General features: G+C 48.3%; 1 protein-coding gene across 1 annotated transcript; it reads left to right on the top strand.

Annotated features, from left to right (window-relative positions):
* Nucleotides 1-34: 34 nt before the first annotated feature.
* MPI (mannose phosphate isomerase) lies at nucleotides 35-11805 on the top strand. Its single transcript, XM_055002615.1, has 9 exons — nucleotides 35-112; nucleotides 721-879; nucleotides 3973-4100; nucleotides 5493-5693; nucleotides 6608-6749; nucleotides 8424-8606; nucleotides 9233-9406; nucleotides 10325-10533; nucleotides 11568-11805. The coding sequence occupies exons 2-9, from the start codon at nucleotides 840-842 to the stop codon at nucleotides 11784-11786; spliced, it is 1296 nt and encodes a 431-aa protein (XP_054858590.1). The 5' UTR covers nucleotides 35-112; nucleotides 721-839; the 3' UTR covers nucleotides 11787-11805.
* The last annotated feature ends 1430 nt before the right edge of the window (nucleotides 11806-13235 follow it).

Below are 13235 nucleotides of genomic sequence, written 5' to 3'. Positions count from 1 at the left end.
GCGCATGCGCACGGAGGAAATCTTTTCCGCCTGCCTTTTCGGCTGTGGGCGGAGGGTTGAGAGGGAGCGGCGCCTTCTGAGCATGCGTGTGAAGGATCGGGCTGGCTCCAGTGTAGGTATTGTCTCCGGCTGCGTTGCAAATGGGCTTGAGAGGTGGGCGGCTTCACAGAGATTCGTTCATGAATTGCATGAACGCTTAATTAATTTTTTTTAAAATAACTCAGTTCAATTAAGTATTAAACTTCAATTAGAATAATGAGTTAAAAATAAAAATTATTACCCAGTTCAATTTTTTTTAAACCCATCTTTTTAATTAAAAAGTAGTAAGATTTAATACAGTACTAGGCGCATGCAGACCCCAGGTTATTGCGTCCTAATAAGGGCGACCCGTCCATCCCCATGCAAAAGTTGCCATAAGCTTAAACTGGACTAGTCGCTTCTTTGCAAGAACACAGATGAGGAAAGCCAATCTAGAAAAACTGGCAAGGCACAAGGAAGCCCCATTTTGCATTCGGGCCGGCCTGCGGTGCCTTTAAGAAACAGCCATGCAACAGGTGCAACCTCCTTTGCCAACCACGTGCTTCAAGGGGGGGGCTGCTGCACCGGTGGGATTTTTGCCTGCTGCAGCCCTGCCAAATCAATCCTAATGGCTTTGGCTCCAACGCCGTGGGCCTGAGCGTTGCTCCGACTCTAACGCCGCTTTGTTCACCCGCATTTCAGCTCCCTCCTGCCGCGGCTGGAGAGTTTTCCCGGAGAGGAACTACCTTTCCCGGCGTGCACGGCCGGGCGCCTGGAAGAGGCGTGGCGGCTGCACCTCCGCTCCTTTTGCCGGCTGGGAAATGAGGCCGGGCAGCGTCGGAACGATGGCAGAGTTGAGAGGTGAGCGCGGAAAGGGGCTGCGCTGGGTTGAGACGGGTCTACTCGGGAGTAAGACCCGCCGACCGCGAGGGGAAAGGGCTCTCCAGGCTAAGCGTGCCTTGAGGACTTGCAGCCCATTATGCACTGAAAGGGAGAGCTGAAGCTTATCTTTCCCTGCCCACGAACTTCCCGGATGCATCCGGCTGTCCTCTGTTGGAAACAGGATGCTGGGGTACGCCCCGTGCAACAAGGATGGCTTTAAAGGGTTTTTTTTCCCCTTTAAAGCTGGAGTCCAGCAGCACCTTAAAGAGCAACAAGATTTCCAGGAGAAAAGTAGGCCAGTAGGCACCTATAAGACTAACAAAATTTGTGAGCTTTCCTGAGTCACAGCTCACTTCTTCAGATGCCAGAAGATTTCCAGGATTTTAGTCCAGTGGCACGTTAGGGACCCGTAAGATTTTCAAGGTGTAAGCTTTTGAGAGTCAAAGCTCCCTTCTTGTAAGGTGCCACTGAACTCAAATCCTGCGGATCTACTGAAGCCCAACATTGCTACTGACCTGAGGGTTTCCAGGGTATAAGCTTTCAAGAGATGAAGCTCTCTGCCTCAGATACAAATAAGAGTGGAGATCCATTCCTGCTTGTATTTGACAAAGGAAACTGACCCTGCCCTGGGAATCTAGTTGGTCTTTAAGGTGCTACTGGACTCGAATCTTGTTCTTCTATTCCAACACAGCTGCTTGCCTGGAACATGTAATTTCAGCCCGAGTTCTTGTGAGACTGAGCTCCCGTCTTCAGCTCCATCTCACAAAAGCTCAATGCTGTTAAGCGTTGAAGGTGCCACTAACCTTCTGTTTTGTTTTGCTCCTGTAGACTAACATGGCTACCCCGCTGGAATTTAAAATGATTAGGCATGTTAATGAGCTAGCAGCAGCGATAAGTGGTGATGGCACAATGGAACTTCCATGTTCAGAGGCAGCCTACCCCTGAAATCCATTTGGAGGCCTGTTGTGTTCTTGACATCCTTGAAAGCTTCCGTTTGGATCTTGCAATGCATAATATTAGCTCTTGCAACAAAAAAAAAACTTCTAAGAAGAGAAGTGAAAGGGGACACTCAGAACTTGAGGGGTTTGAATTAAGGGGTCTGAATTAAGGGGTGCCATTGGCAGGAATGGAGTGGCACACGCAATCCTTGTAGTGCTGTCCTGTGGGCTGGGCGGCGCTATAGGAGTTGTATGTACTAGTCAGTTTCCTTCCCTCCTATGAGACAAGTGGATTGAGGAAAGCGAGAAGGGATCAGGGGATTATGCCATCTGGGTATGTAGGAACGAGTGCCCGCTGCTTTTCCATTCTGAACACGCTGGAGACAAGAAGATTAATGTGGCAGAAGCATGACCCAATGGCACAGCAGCAGGGGGAGGCCAAACAGGTGGCAAGGTGGCGCAGATGTATATTTCTGTATGGAGACAGTGCCGATTGCAGAGTCGTGGGCTGCCACGGGCCACGTGGGTTTCTGTTTATTTGAAACCCAGAGATGCAGAAACGTTATTAGACATGCCAGTGGGGTGTGCTCAGTGCCTTCCAGGGCATGGCAGCCTGCTCCAGCTCTGCTTTGACAGTCTCAAATTAGACGTGCGGCCCATGTCGGGCACGTGACGATGGCTTTTCAAAGGGCTGTGGCTATTTATAGGGGACAGAGTGCCCTTAGCATTTGGGAACCTTCGCTAGCATAATCTCTCATCTCCCCCCCCCCTTCCTGCTGGAATATAAATGATGACTTGGAGGTCTCTTTGTACAGTTCATTTATCCTGGATAAATCCCCTTACAGCTGACTTTTGCCTTCTATTTGGTACATGTTGAGTGGGGGATATCGGAGTTGCCTTCAAGGTGCCACTAGACTCTTCTTAGGATGGGACATGAGCCTGAAGCCCTCACCCCACACTGATGCCGGGGGTCTTGGATCTCCCCTCCTCACCTTGTAGCATGTAAAAATATCCAGCTGCCTGTACTTGGTAACCTCTCACGCAGTCGTGTTCTTGGAATCCTCAGAAGCTTATTGTATGAATACCTTCTAAGCAAGTCTTTTTTATTTGGGAAGGAAATCTTAGAAATACATATCCATCAGGTTTTTGTAAGTTATTTTATTTATTCATTTAGAACATCAATCAGCCTGCATTTCTTCTGGGTCATTGGGACTCAAGGCATATGACAACGATAAAAGCTTTGACTCTCAAAAACTCATACCCTGGAAATCTAGTTGGTCTCTAAGCTGCTACTGGACCCAAATCTTGCTCTTCTACTACAGACCAATATGGCTACCCCCAAAATTAATTTTGAAAATTGACACAATGAAAATAAGCATTTTTTAAAAAAAGTTTTGAAACTCAAGAACTTCTTTGGATGGCACCACCATTAAATTCTGCCTTCTGAGGCTTTGCTTCCTGCAGTCTATCAAAACGTTTATCTTTTGGGATTGTCAGAGATGCTTTAATTGGAAGCGAGCCTCTCTGTGTTTGAGGGGACGTAAACAAAAAAAAAGTCTTGTGACATCCTCAGAATGAATATATTTCTTGTGGATTGAGCTGTAGCAAATCAGACCGTGCTCAACTGGGGAGGAATTGTCCAAGCAGGCAGAACACATCACACAAACGCCTTCACAGGGACCGTTGCTTCTGACAGTTGTGTGTTCCCTAGTATGACCAAAATGAATTCTGTCCCTAAGCCAACCATGTCCCTTCCAACAGAACAGCATTTCTGCTTGCAGAAGAAGGGGCTTTCATTCATTCATTCATAACATGTTCCCCACCCCCCACCACCAGGGAGCTTAAAACAATGTCTGTTGGGTCCCCAGATGGCCTCCCATCCAGACACTGATTAAATAGCTTCAGTAGGATTGCTGCTGTTCGAGCATTCAGACCATGTCCTGGGATGCCAAAAAAGAGGCAGTAATGGGACTTACAAAGGGAAATGGGAACTTTGTAATGATTGGGGAGAATCAAAGCATCACAAACTCTTTCAACAGGAAGCTGTAAGGCTGGTGTTTGATGCCAGCGATGGTTTGCTCCCATCGTGTCCTTCCATAATGGCTTTCCCCTCTGTTCTTCTCTGCTTTCTTAGTCTTTCCGTTGGCCTGTGTGGTACAGAACTACGCCTGGGGCAAGTTGGCCCGGGACAGCGAAGTGGCCAGGCTCCTGGCCAGCAGTGAACCTATAATGCGGATAGAGTTAGACAAGCCGTATGCCGAAGTAAGTGCCTGCTTCGTTCCCTCGGGGCTGCCCCTGTCAGTCTTTCCTTTCTCCTTTGACCAGCTGTATATCAAGACATCAGGACGCGCCAGTGGATTGGTGGTAGAGCCCCTGTTTGGCAAGCAGAAGATCCCTGGTTTGGTTCTAGTTAAAGAATCTCTGATTGTAGGTGTTGGGGGAAGAAAATATTTCTCTGCTTGAGATCCTGGAAAACTCCTAGGAGATAGCAGTGAACTAAGGCACACACTTGTATTTCATAAGGGAGAAAGCAGTTGGTGAGTAGCAGCTGTACTGGTAGGCTGTCCACTCCCATTCCTTGTTAAGGCCAAGACTAGGCAATACAGGGGGTGTACCTCCAGCCTGGGCTGGTATGCAAGAGTTTGTTAACCTACAGGAAGGGAGGGGCCATGGCTCAGTGGCAGAGCACCCGCTTGGCATGCAGAAGGTCCCCGGTTCAATCCCCAGAACCTCAAGTAGAAGCTGGTCTGTGCTGGGAAGGACCTTTGCTTGAGACTCTGGAAAGCTGCTGCTAGTCTGAGTTGGAAATATTGTGCAGTGGTCTGACTTGCAATATGGCCACTTTTGCATGGAAGACTTTAGTATAAATAATTATGGATCCCTCCCAAACCTGTGGCAAGAAAGCTCTGAGTTGCCCACCTTAAAGTAAGAGGTGAGCTAAACAGTGTTGGTTAGTTATAGAAGTTCCTAAAACATACAGGGTCACGCTACAGAAATAAAGCAAAACCCCTTTTTTTAAAAAAAAAGTCAGCAAGCCTAAATGGGAAAGGACCGCTTCATTCTGTTTGAGATCCAGGATAGCGCACAGGTTAGAGTGATGGACTAGGCTCTGGGTTCAAATCCTCTCATGCTGGGTGACCTTGCCTCCCAGGCTAACTGACCTCATGTTCTTGCGAGGATTACGTGGAGAAGGGGAAAGCTGCATCTACAGCCCTGAGCTCCCTGAAAGAAGATCAGGAGAAAAATGTGACGGGTGTAAAGACCATTGTGAGAGTGGTATGGGGTGATGGCTAAGGAGCTGCCGGTTCAAATCCTCACACTGCTCCAACGCTCACTGGGGTGTCCTTAAGTCTATTCTCTCTCTTTATTAGCCTTCATTGTAGAGTGAGGTTTCGAACGCAGACCTCTCTGGGTATAGTCCACCACTTCTCACCGGAGTACCAGCTGTGGAAGGTAGCTGCAGGATTCTCAATCAGGCTGTCCGCTGGACCGCTGGTGTTGCAGTGGCTGGAAAACTTTCTCCAGAAGAGGGAAATGCCAGACCCTCGAATGAGTGTGGGCTTTTTTCCTTTTCTTTGTACCTCTTCCTAGACGGCTGTTTACGAAGCCACGTTAAGAAAAACCTCATCTTTATTCTTCTCTCTCGTGTCCTAGCTCTGGATGGGTACACACCCCAAAGGCAATGCCATCATTTTGGACAACCGCATCACCCAGAAGACTTTAGGGCAGTGGATCGCAGACAACCCCAGTTGCTTGGGCTCCAAAGTCAAGGATATGTTTCACGGGCAACTGCCTTTCTTGTTCAAGGTGCTCTCAGTCAACTCTGCGTTGTCCATCCAGGCCCATCCTACCAAGGTGAGATCTTTTTGGGTGTGGGTCAATCGGATGCCATCTCTTCACATATTCCAACGTGCCACATGCGATCCTCAGTCAGCCTTCTCCTTGTGGTGGCATCCTCTCTCAGGACCGCCGAATCGGCAACACGCAGGGAGCAAGCTTGTTCTGTGGTAGGATCTCTTCTCTAGGAACAGGTTTTGTGGGTTTTGACCTTTTTGTGCAAAATCACTTCAAAACCAAAGGTGAGGTGGTTACCTGGATTGGCAAACCTAGCCATGCTCCCATGATGAGAGCAAATTCCATTGAAGCAACTGAGAACAGGATTCCGCTGTGTACTTAGATGAAGACCTACTGCATTTAAGATTGAGTTTATTTCATTTATTTAATTTTTATTACGCCCCTCATTTCCGCCAAGGCAGCTTCCATTGTTCCCCTGTTCTCCATTTTATCCTCACAACAGCCCTGTGATGTAGGTGAGGTTGAGAGTACGTGCGTGACCCAAAGTCACCCAGCCAGCTTCCGTGGCAGAGTGAACCTGGGCATCTCAGATTCTAAGAGCAGAACCACAAATGACAAAAGGCACAGGTTGGACACTTGTCTGCTTCCCTCAAGTTTTGATGGGAAATGTAGGCAGCTTGGCGGAATGTTGGACAAGTGACAGTTGAAAAGTCCATTGGACAGCAGTCAGAGAGTCAAGCTGCAAGACCAGGACGCCTACATTTCCCATCAAAACTTGAGGGAAGCTGACAAGTGTCCAATCTGTGCCTTTTGTCACTTGTGGTTCTGCTCTAAGTGTGACACTCTGATGTTTCAGGTTAATAAAATAACTTTGGATCTGCCTACTCTCGCTTCCCCCCATGCTCACCTGTGTTCATCACATAGTCAGTGGCCCGCGGGGAGACCCATCTTTGATCTCTGCGCTCTTCTTCTAGGAGCTGGCGGTTAAGCTTCATGCCCAGAATCCAGAGCACTACCCCGACGCCAACCACAAGCCAGAGATGACCATTGCCCTGACTACTTTCGACGGTCTGTGCGGCTTCCGGCCCGTTGAGGAGATTGTGACTTTCCTTCAGAGTAAGTGAATGACGGGGCTTTAAGACGAGGTTGGAGGAGTGATGGATAATGCAGCCATGAACACAGCCTCCATGAACAGAGGCAGTATACCTCTGATTGGCCGTGGCTGGAGGCGGGGCAACAATAAAGGAAGGCTTTGGCCTCTGTGCCCTCGCATGTGGGACTTCCTTCTAGTTATTCATACTGGGAAATAGGATGTAGGATTAAGACGGAGCTCCGGTGGGATCCAGTAGAGCTCATATTGTTATGGAGCAACTGTTACAGGTTATAATAGGATATAGAATGAATGGAGGTAATTCTGCATAGAGACCCAATGTGGCGTAGTGGTTAGAGAGCCGGACTAAGGTCTGGGAGACTTGGACCTCTTCTGCATGGTGAACTTTACATCAGACTTTCTGCATATTCAGCCCATGAGGACTGGATCTGCTTTATTCATCAGTTCTGGCTCCATACTGTGCTAGCCAGTTTGGTGTAGTGGTTAAAAGCGGCAGGACTCTGAAGAGCCAGGTTTGATTCCCGCTCCTCCACTTGAAGCCAGCTGGGAGACCTTGGGTCTGTCACAGCTCTTTCAGAGCTCTCTCAGCCCCACCCACCTCACAGGGCGATTGTCGTGAGGATAATAATAACACACTTTGTAAACCACTCTTAAGTATGGCATTAAGTTGTCCTGAAGAGCGGTATATAAATCGAATGTTGTTATTATATAAATTGAATGTTAAATGTTAGTATACGGCTTCAGTTCTTTAATTCTACACTTTGAGGGAGTTGAACAGAAGGGGTATCTGTTTTTTATTTCTGCACTAGAAAAATGCCCCTATCCAGCTGTGAGCTTTGAGGATTTGTCAATTTCTTAAGGCCATGGGCTGAGGACTTCTCAGTTTCCTCAGTTGATTGCTCAGGAAAGTTAGAAAGGTGAGGGGCTGTCTTTTTTAACAACACCAAAGTTGCCATTTTTACAATTGGGGGGGGGGGAACCTGGATTGGTTGCTGTTCAACCAATCAGGATGCAGGGGAATAAAGGAGAGGGTGAAAGGCAGGGCCAGGCCTCACACCAAAGAAAGCATTCTTTGCTTCAAAAAAGCCCTGACTTGACTTGCTGGCAACCCCCCCCCCAAACTCCCCAAACATCAGGATGTGTGTGCAAGGAGAAAAATTGGGAAAAGATCAATACTGTGGCAGATGCAGCCTTTCTCTGTGCAAAGATCCAGAGGAGTTAGCCGTGTTAGTCTGTAGTAGCAAAATCAAAAAGAGTCCAGTAGCACCTTTAAGACTAACCAATTTTATTGTAGCATAAGCTTTCGAGAGCTTATGCTACAATTGTAGCTTATGCTACAATAAAATTGGTTAGTCTTAAAGGTGCTACTGGACTCTTTTTGATTTTTCTCTGTGCAGAATGCAAAAAAGCCTTGGAAGCAGTTTAGAGACTGAATTGAGGTATTTTGACCCTGCATACAGAAGTCTGGAGAGAAATCGATTCGGTATGGGGCCAGAACTGATGAAAAAGCCCCGTGCGGAAAAGACCTTGGGTTCAAATCCCCATTCTGGGGTGTTCTCCAAAAGATGTTGCCAGTGAGTCAATAGACTCCCATTGTCACCGCATTGGACTTTCTGCCGCAGACCCGCAGGTGCGTCACAGCACTTGCTGGCAGTGTGTGTGTGTCTGGTTTCCCGCAGCCGTTCCTGAATTCCGAGCCTTGATCGGGAACGTGGCAGCTGAGCAACTAGAACGCAGCGTGGGCGATGACCCGCGGGGAGTGTCGGCCGCGCTGCGCGTCTGCTTCACCAGGATGATGAAGAGTGAGAAGAAAGTCTGTGTGGAGCAGCTCAACCTGCTGGTGAAACGGATCAGCCAAGAAGGTTAGCCAGTTTGGTGAACAATTTCATAGCAGCCATTTAACCTCTTTACCATTTATAAAGGTATAGCATGACTGAGCCATTACCTATTGCAGGCAGAGACCAACCCAAATGCAGCCACTGAGCCTCCTAGAGCAGCAGAGGCTTTGTAGACCGTGAATTGGCTATCAGTATTGTGAAGTTGTAAGGTTTCCGCAATGCAAATGGGCTTTTCTTAAGTCTGTTTGATCTCATCCTCTGAATTTTGACATTCTTCCGCTCCTTAATTATAAATCGTTGCTGATCCCCGGGAATAGGGTCTGGCTTAGAAGATGAAAGGGCCAGTTTGGTGTAGTGGATAAGAGCAGCAGGACTCTAATCTGGAGAGCCAGGTTTGATTCCCCACTCCTCCGCTTGAAGCCAGCTGGGTGACCTTGGGTCAATCACAGTTCTTTCAGAGCTCTCTCAGCCCGACCCACCTCACAGGGCGATTGTTGTGGGGATAATAATAACATACTTTGTAAACTGCTCTGAGTGGGTGGGTCCTGAAGGGCAGTATATAAACTGAATATCATTATTATATTATTAAGGACCTTAGTAGGAGGCCACTACTCGCTCTTGAAGGGTTTCTGCGTCTCTTTTTACCTCAGCCGCTTTAGGAAAAGACACTTCAGCAAGCTGCGGGCACCTTTTGCTGCAGCTTCACTCACAGTTCCCCGGAGACATCGGCTGCTTTGCCATCTATTTCCTAAACCAGGTCAGGCTAGAACCAGGAGAATGCATGTTCCTCGGAGCCAACGAGCCGCACGCCTATCTCTACGGAGGTGAGTTTTTAAAAAAAAATTATTTAAAAAGAAAACGTAACAATAGAAAGTGCGTCAAAACTTATAGAGGCATTACATTTAAAGTTAGATGAAACTAATAGAAAGATGCATTCGAAGCATGTTAACAGCACAGCTAAATTATATAATAGATCTCATTCCCTCTCCTTAGTTGCTTATACCCAGACTTCAGTAGCAACTATTTTTAATCATTTCTCCTGTTTTTTGTCTTTTTATCTTTGTATCAAGTTACCTTAATTTATCTTAGTTTTAACATAAGTAATCAAAGAAATCTTTCCATTTTTTTCCAAAATTAAGCTATTGGTCTATTATGCACATAAGAAGTTAATTTGGCCATAGGTACGTGCGTGTCAGGGCCCAGATCTGTTTTCCATGTTGCTGCTGTCACCATGTACCGGAAAAGGTCTCCCTGTTCTTTTGTAACATTATTTGGCAGAATGTTTAATATATATATTTTTTGATTTAGCTCAAACCTGAGCTTGAAAATCTCCTGCATCTCTTTATGTATCTTTATCCAGTATTTCCCTGCTTTCTTACAGAGGTGAGTTTTGACATGGAGCCCGAGTGGCATAGCAGTTTCTGGGTCTAGCTAGGACTGGAGAGATCAATTTATCTATCACTCTAATCTTACTATGTTTTTATCTCTCCAGTAACTCAGAGCAGCATAACTAGTTCCATTTCTTCCATAGCTGTTCTCACAAAAAGCCTTGTGAAGTAGGATAGGCCGCAGGTTACTGAATCGTGATTCTGTCAGGGGTTTGGGGTAACATTTTCTGGACCTCAGAGTACAGCCTGTCGGTTCAGATCGATTAGAGGAGGGAAAGGATGGGGCACCGTTCCGCCAGGAAGGCTTCCGTGCATGCTGACCATCAGCCTTTTTGCTATATATAAATTCTGCAGACTGCATCGAATGCATGGCTTGCTCTGACAACACCGTGCGGGCCGGCCTCACGCCCAAGTTCATTGACGTTCACACGCTCTGTGAAATGCTGAACTACACCCCAGCCCCGAGCAACTCCAAGCTTCTGATTCCCACCACCAGCCGCATGGACCCGTGCGTCACCATCTACGACCCCCCTGTCCCAGACTTCAGCGTCATGAAGATAGAGGTGAGCTTGGGCCTCTTAGAAGAGGGCCGAGGAAAGTGTGCGAAGGGGCAAGCGCCACGCATTGCTCCGTTTTAGGGTTGCTGGTCACCTGCCGGTAACTGGTCACCTGCTGGTAACCCCCCCAGGAGCTTTAAGGTGTGGGGCAGGGGGCAAGTTGCAGTGTACGATGCCATGACATCACTTTGGGTACGTACCTGGAAGTAATGTCGTGGTGATACTATAGGAATTTCCTAAAACTCTAGAGCCTGGCACTCTTGAGCTGTGGTTAAGCTTCTGAGAGCCAGTTTGGTGTAGTGGTTAAGGGCGGCAGGACTCTAAACTGGAGTTTGATTCCCTGCTTCTCGCTTGAAGCCGGCTGGGTGACCTTGGGTCAATCACAGCTTCTTGGAACTCTCTCACCCACCTTCCAGGGTGATGGTCATGAGGACAGTAAGTTGTCCTGAAGAGCGGTATATAAATCAAATGTTGTTGTTGTTGTTCAGAGTGTTCAACCTCTGGGAAGGGGACCTTGGATAGATTGCAAGCCCCTGTCATTTTGGGGGAGGAGGGAACTGCTTCTAGCATGCATGCAGGCATAGCAAAAGTACCACGCCTGTTTTTCATACCCACCCAAGAGGAGCAGTAGTACCACATAGGGAGGTCTGTCAGTGGTGGAAAGAATTCTCCTGTGGCTCCGACCCTTCACTTTATGCCTTATCAAACCTCCTGGTGCTCAACTTGTGTTTCCTGTCCTTGGTGCTCTCAGCCTGCCGCGGGCCTGAGGACCACCGCTCCCGCCATGTACGGATTTGCTCTTGTTGTTAGCAGCTTCCCCAAGGTCATGGTAGATGTCGGGGAGTGAGCTGCAAGACCTTGTACATGTTTTGCAAAAGAGCAGATTTTCTGAGTGGTAAACAAGCACCTTGAATCTTAGTTTTGCTCAATCTTCTGGAAGCTTGCTCAGCTGCAGCGAAAGCAGAGAGGCATCCAGACTCCTCGAGCAGGAAGAGCCAGGCCACCTCTCCTGAGCAGCCTCCCCCCCCCTTCTGTTGCAGATTCCTTCCACGGTTAAGCTGTACCTTGTTTCGGCCATCGACTCGGCCAGCATCCTGTTGGTGATCAGCGGAACGGCTGTGGGCACCTCGACTGCCGCCAGCTCCGACATGGCCCTCCGCCCGGGCGCCGTGCTCTTCATCTCTGCTAATGAGAGCATCTCCTTGCGCCTGTCCGTGTCTGAAGGGATGCTGCTTTTCCGAGCCTGTTGCCTCTTATAACACGGGATGTTTAACACTCTTCACCTGGTGTGACTCGATTTTAGAACCGAGAAACAGCCTGCCTTCTCCAAGAGTCCCCACAACCTCCAAATCCCACCCCGCCCCAAGCAGTAAGGCTCACTCTTGTCAAGCTGATGGCTGTGTCCCCCCCCCTCCTTGTCCCCTGGGCAGCCCCGATAATTAGTTGATCACGACCGGCCACAGCCCTGTTTTAAGACATTAGAATCTCATGCTTACGCAGAAGGAGAAGTTGCTAACTTCTTACTCTCCCAACACTGAGTGTTCTTCCCAGCCCATAGAATGCCAAAGCTTCAACATTAGGATACATTTCCTCCTCTTCTTGTTTTATTTCTGTAGGACCCTGGTGCTTTGGAAGGGGAAAACCTGCCCTCCAGCTTCTGTTCGGAAGCTCGAGTGACGAGGGTTGGGTGCCTCTCACCCCCAACAACCATGTGCAAGGGAGACTGTAGCTTTAGGGGAAAAAAGCTCTTGCGCCATTTAGCCCCGTGCTTGTGCCATGGCTTCTGAAGCCTCTCAGTAAAATGCTCCAAACTCTGAAAAACGAATTTCCTTTCTGTATTGCTCCCTCCTCTAGCAAAACTTCAGCAAGGACTTGCAGATGCTTCCATTTACTGGCTCTCACAGTGGTCTTTGCCTGCTGGGTTGGGACCCTCAGGTGGGCTGTTGCAGACCCAGTTTTTCTGGGGGGGGGGGACCTACTGCTAGCGCATACGCACGTAAGCTGGTGTCCCTCCTGCCTCTCTTCACAGAGGAACAGTAGCGGTGAGGTGAGGTCGCTCAGCGGTGCAGTAGAGCGCTCCGTGGCTCTTACCCCTCATGGGGTACCTTATTCCAGTCGTACCTCCTGGTGCTCAGTTTGTGTTCCCCGTCTCTGGCTCTCTCCATCCACTATCCTGGCCTTGAAACTAGTGAGGTGATAATTTTAGCTCTACACTTCCCTGTCATGTGATGGATCCCAGGTCTGGAAAGGCTGAAGACTGCTGCTCCGCCACCTCTTGTACAAAATCTCTGCTGCTTGTTAGTGAGACTGGCAAAAGGTTACTGTGTCACGCAGTTGTCCTAGGGGCTACGCTGTAGTAGCATCTTCAGCCTGCTCAGGGCATTAATCAGGTGTAACAGCGTCACGGTACTTTCAGCTGCAGTGTAGGAAACATCTTAGCCTGCCATCCAAGCCAAACCAGTTTCTTTACAGGCCTAATGCCTTAGGGTTGAATTTATACAGGTGTAGCTGCTTAAATCCACATAATCATTTGAAACGAGCCAAAGAATTCCACTCACTGTGTGTGGGCTTGAGTTGAAACCTGCGCCAGCTGGCAAGGAAAAAGTTCACCAGTAACAGGGATACTTTTTCCAAGCTGGACCATTAAAACACCACCAGGATACAGATGTTTGGAGTGGGGGGGATTATGCATGAAGGTTGATGCTCCG

The sequence above is a fragment of the Eublepharis macularius genome, chromosome 18 (assembly GCF_028583425.1).
Source record: "Eublepharis macularius isolate TG4126 chromosome 18, MPM_Emac_v1.0, whole genome shotgun sequence".
NCBI classification, from domain to species: Eukaryota; Metazoa; Chordata; class Lepidosauria; order Squamata; family Eublepharidae; genus Eublepharis; species Eublepharis macularius.
This window is presented reverse-complemented; position numbering and strand designations above follow the sequence as displayed.

Coding starts and splice junctions, on each gene's coding strand:
- MPI (XM_055002615.1), top strand. CDS start 840: ATGAGGCCGGGCAGCGTCGGAACGATGGCAGAGTTGAGAG. Junction 6,750..8,423: donor GATTGTGACTTTCCTTCAGA/GTAAGTGAATGA, acceptor GGTTTCCCGCAG/CCGTTCCTGAATTCCGAGCC. Junction 9,407..10,324: donor GCACGCCTATCTCTACGGAG/GTGAGTTTTTAA, acceptor TAAATTCTGCAG/ACTGCATCGAATGCATGGCT.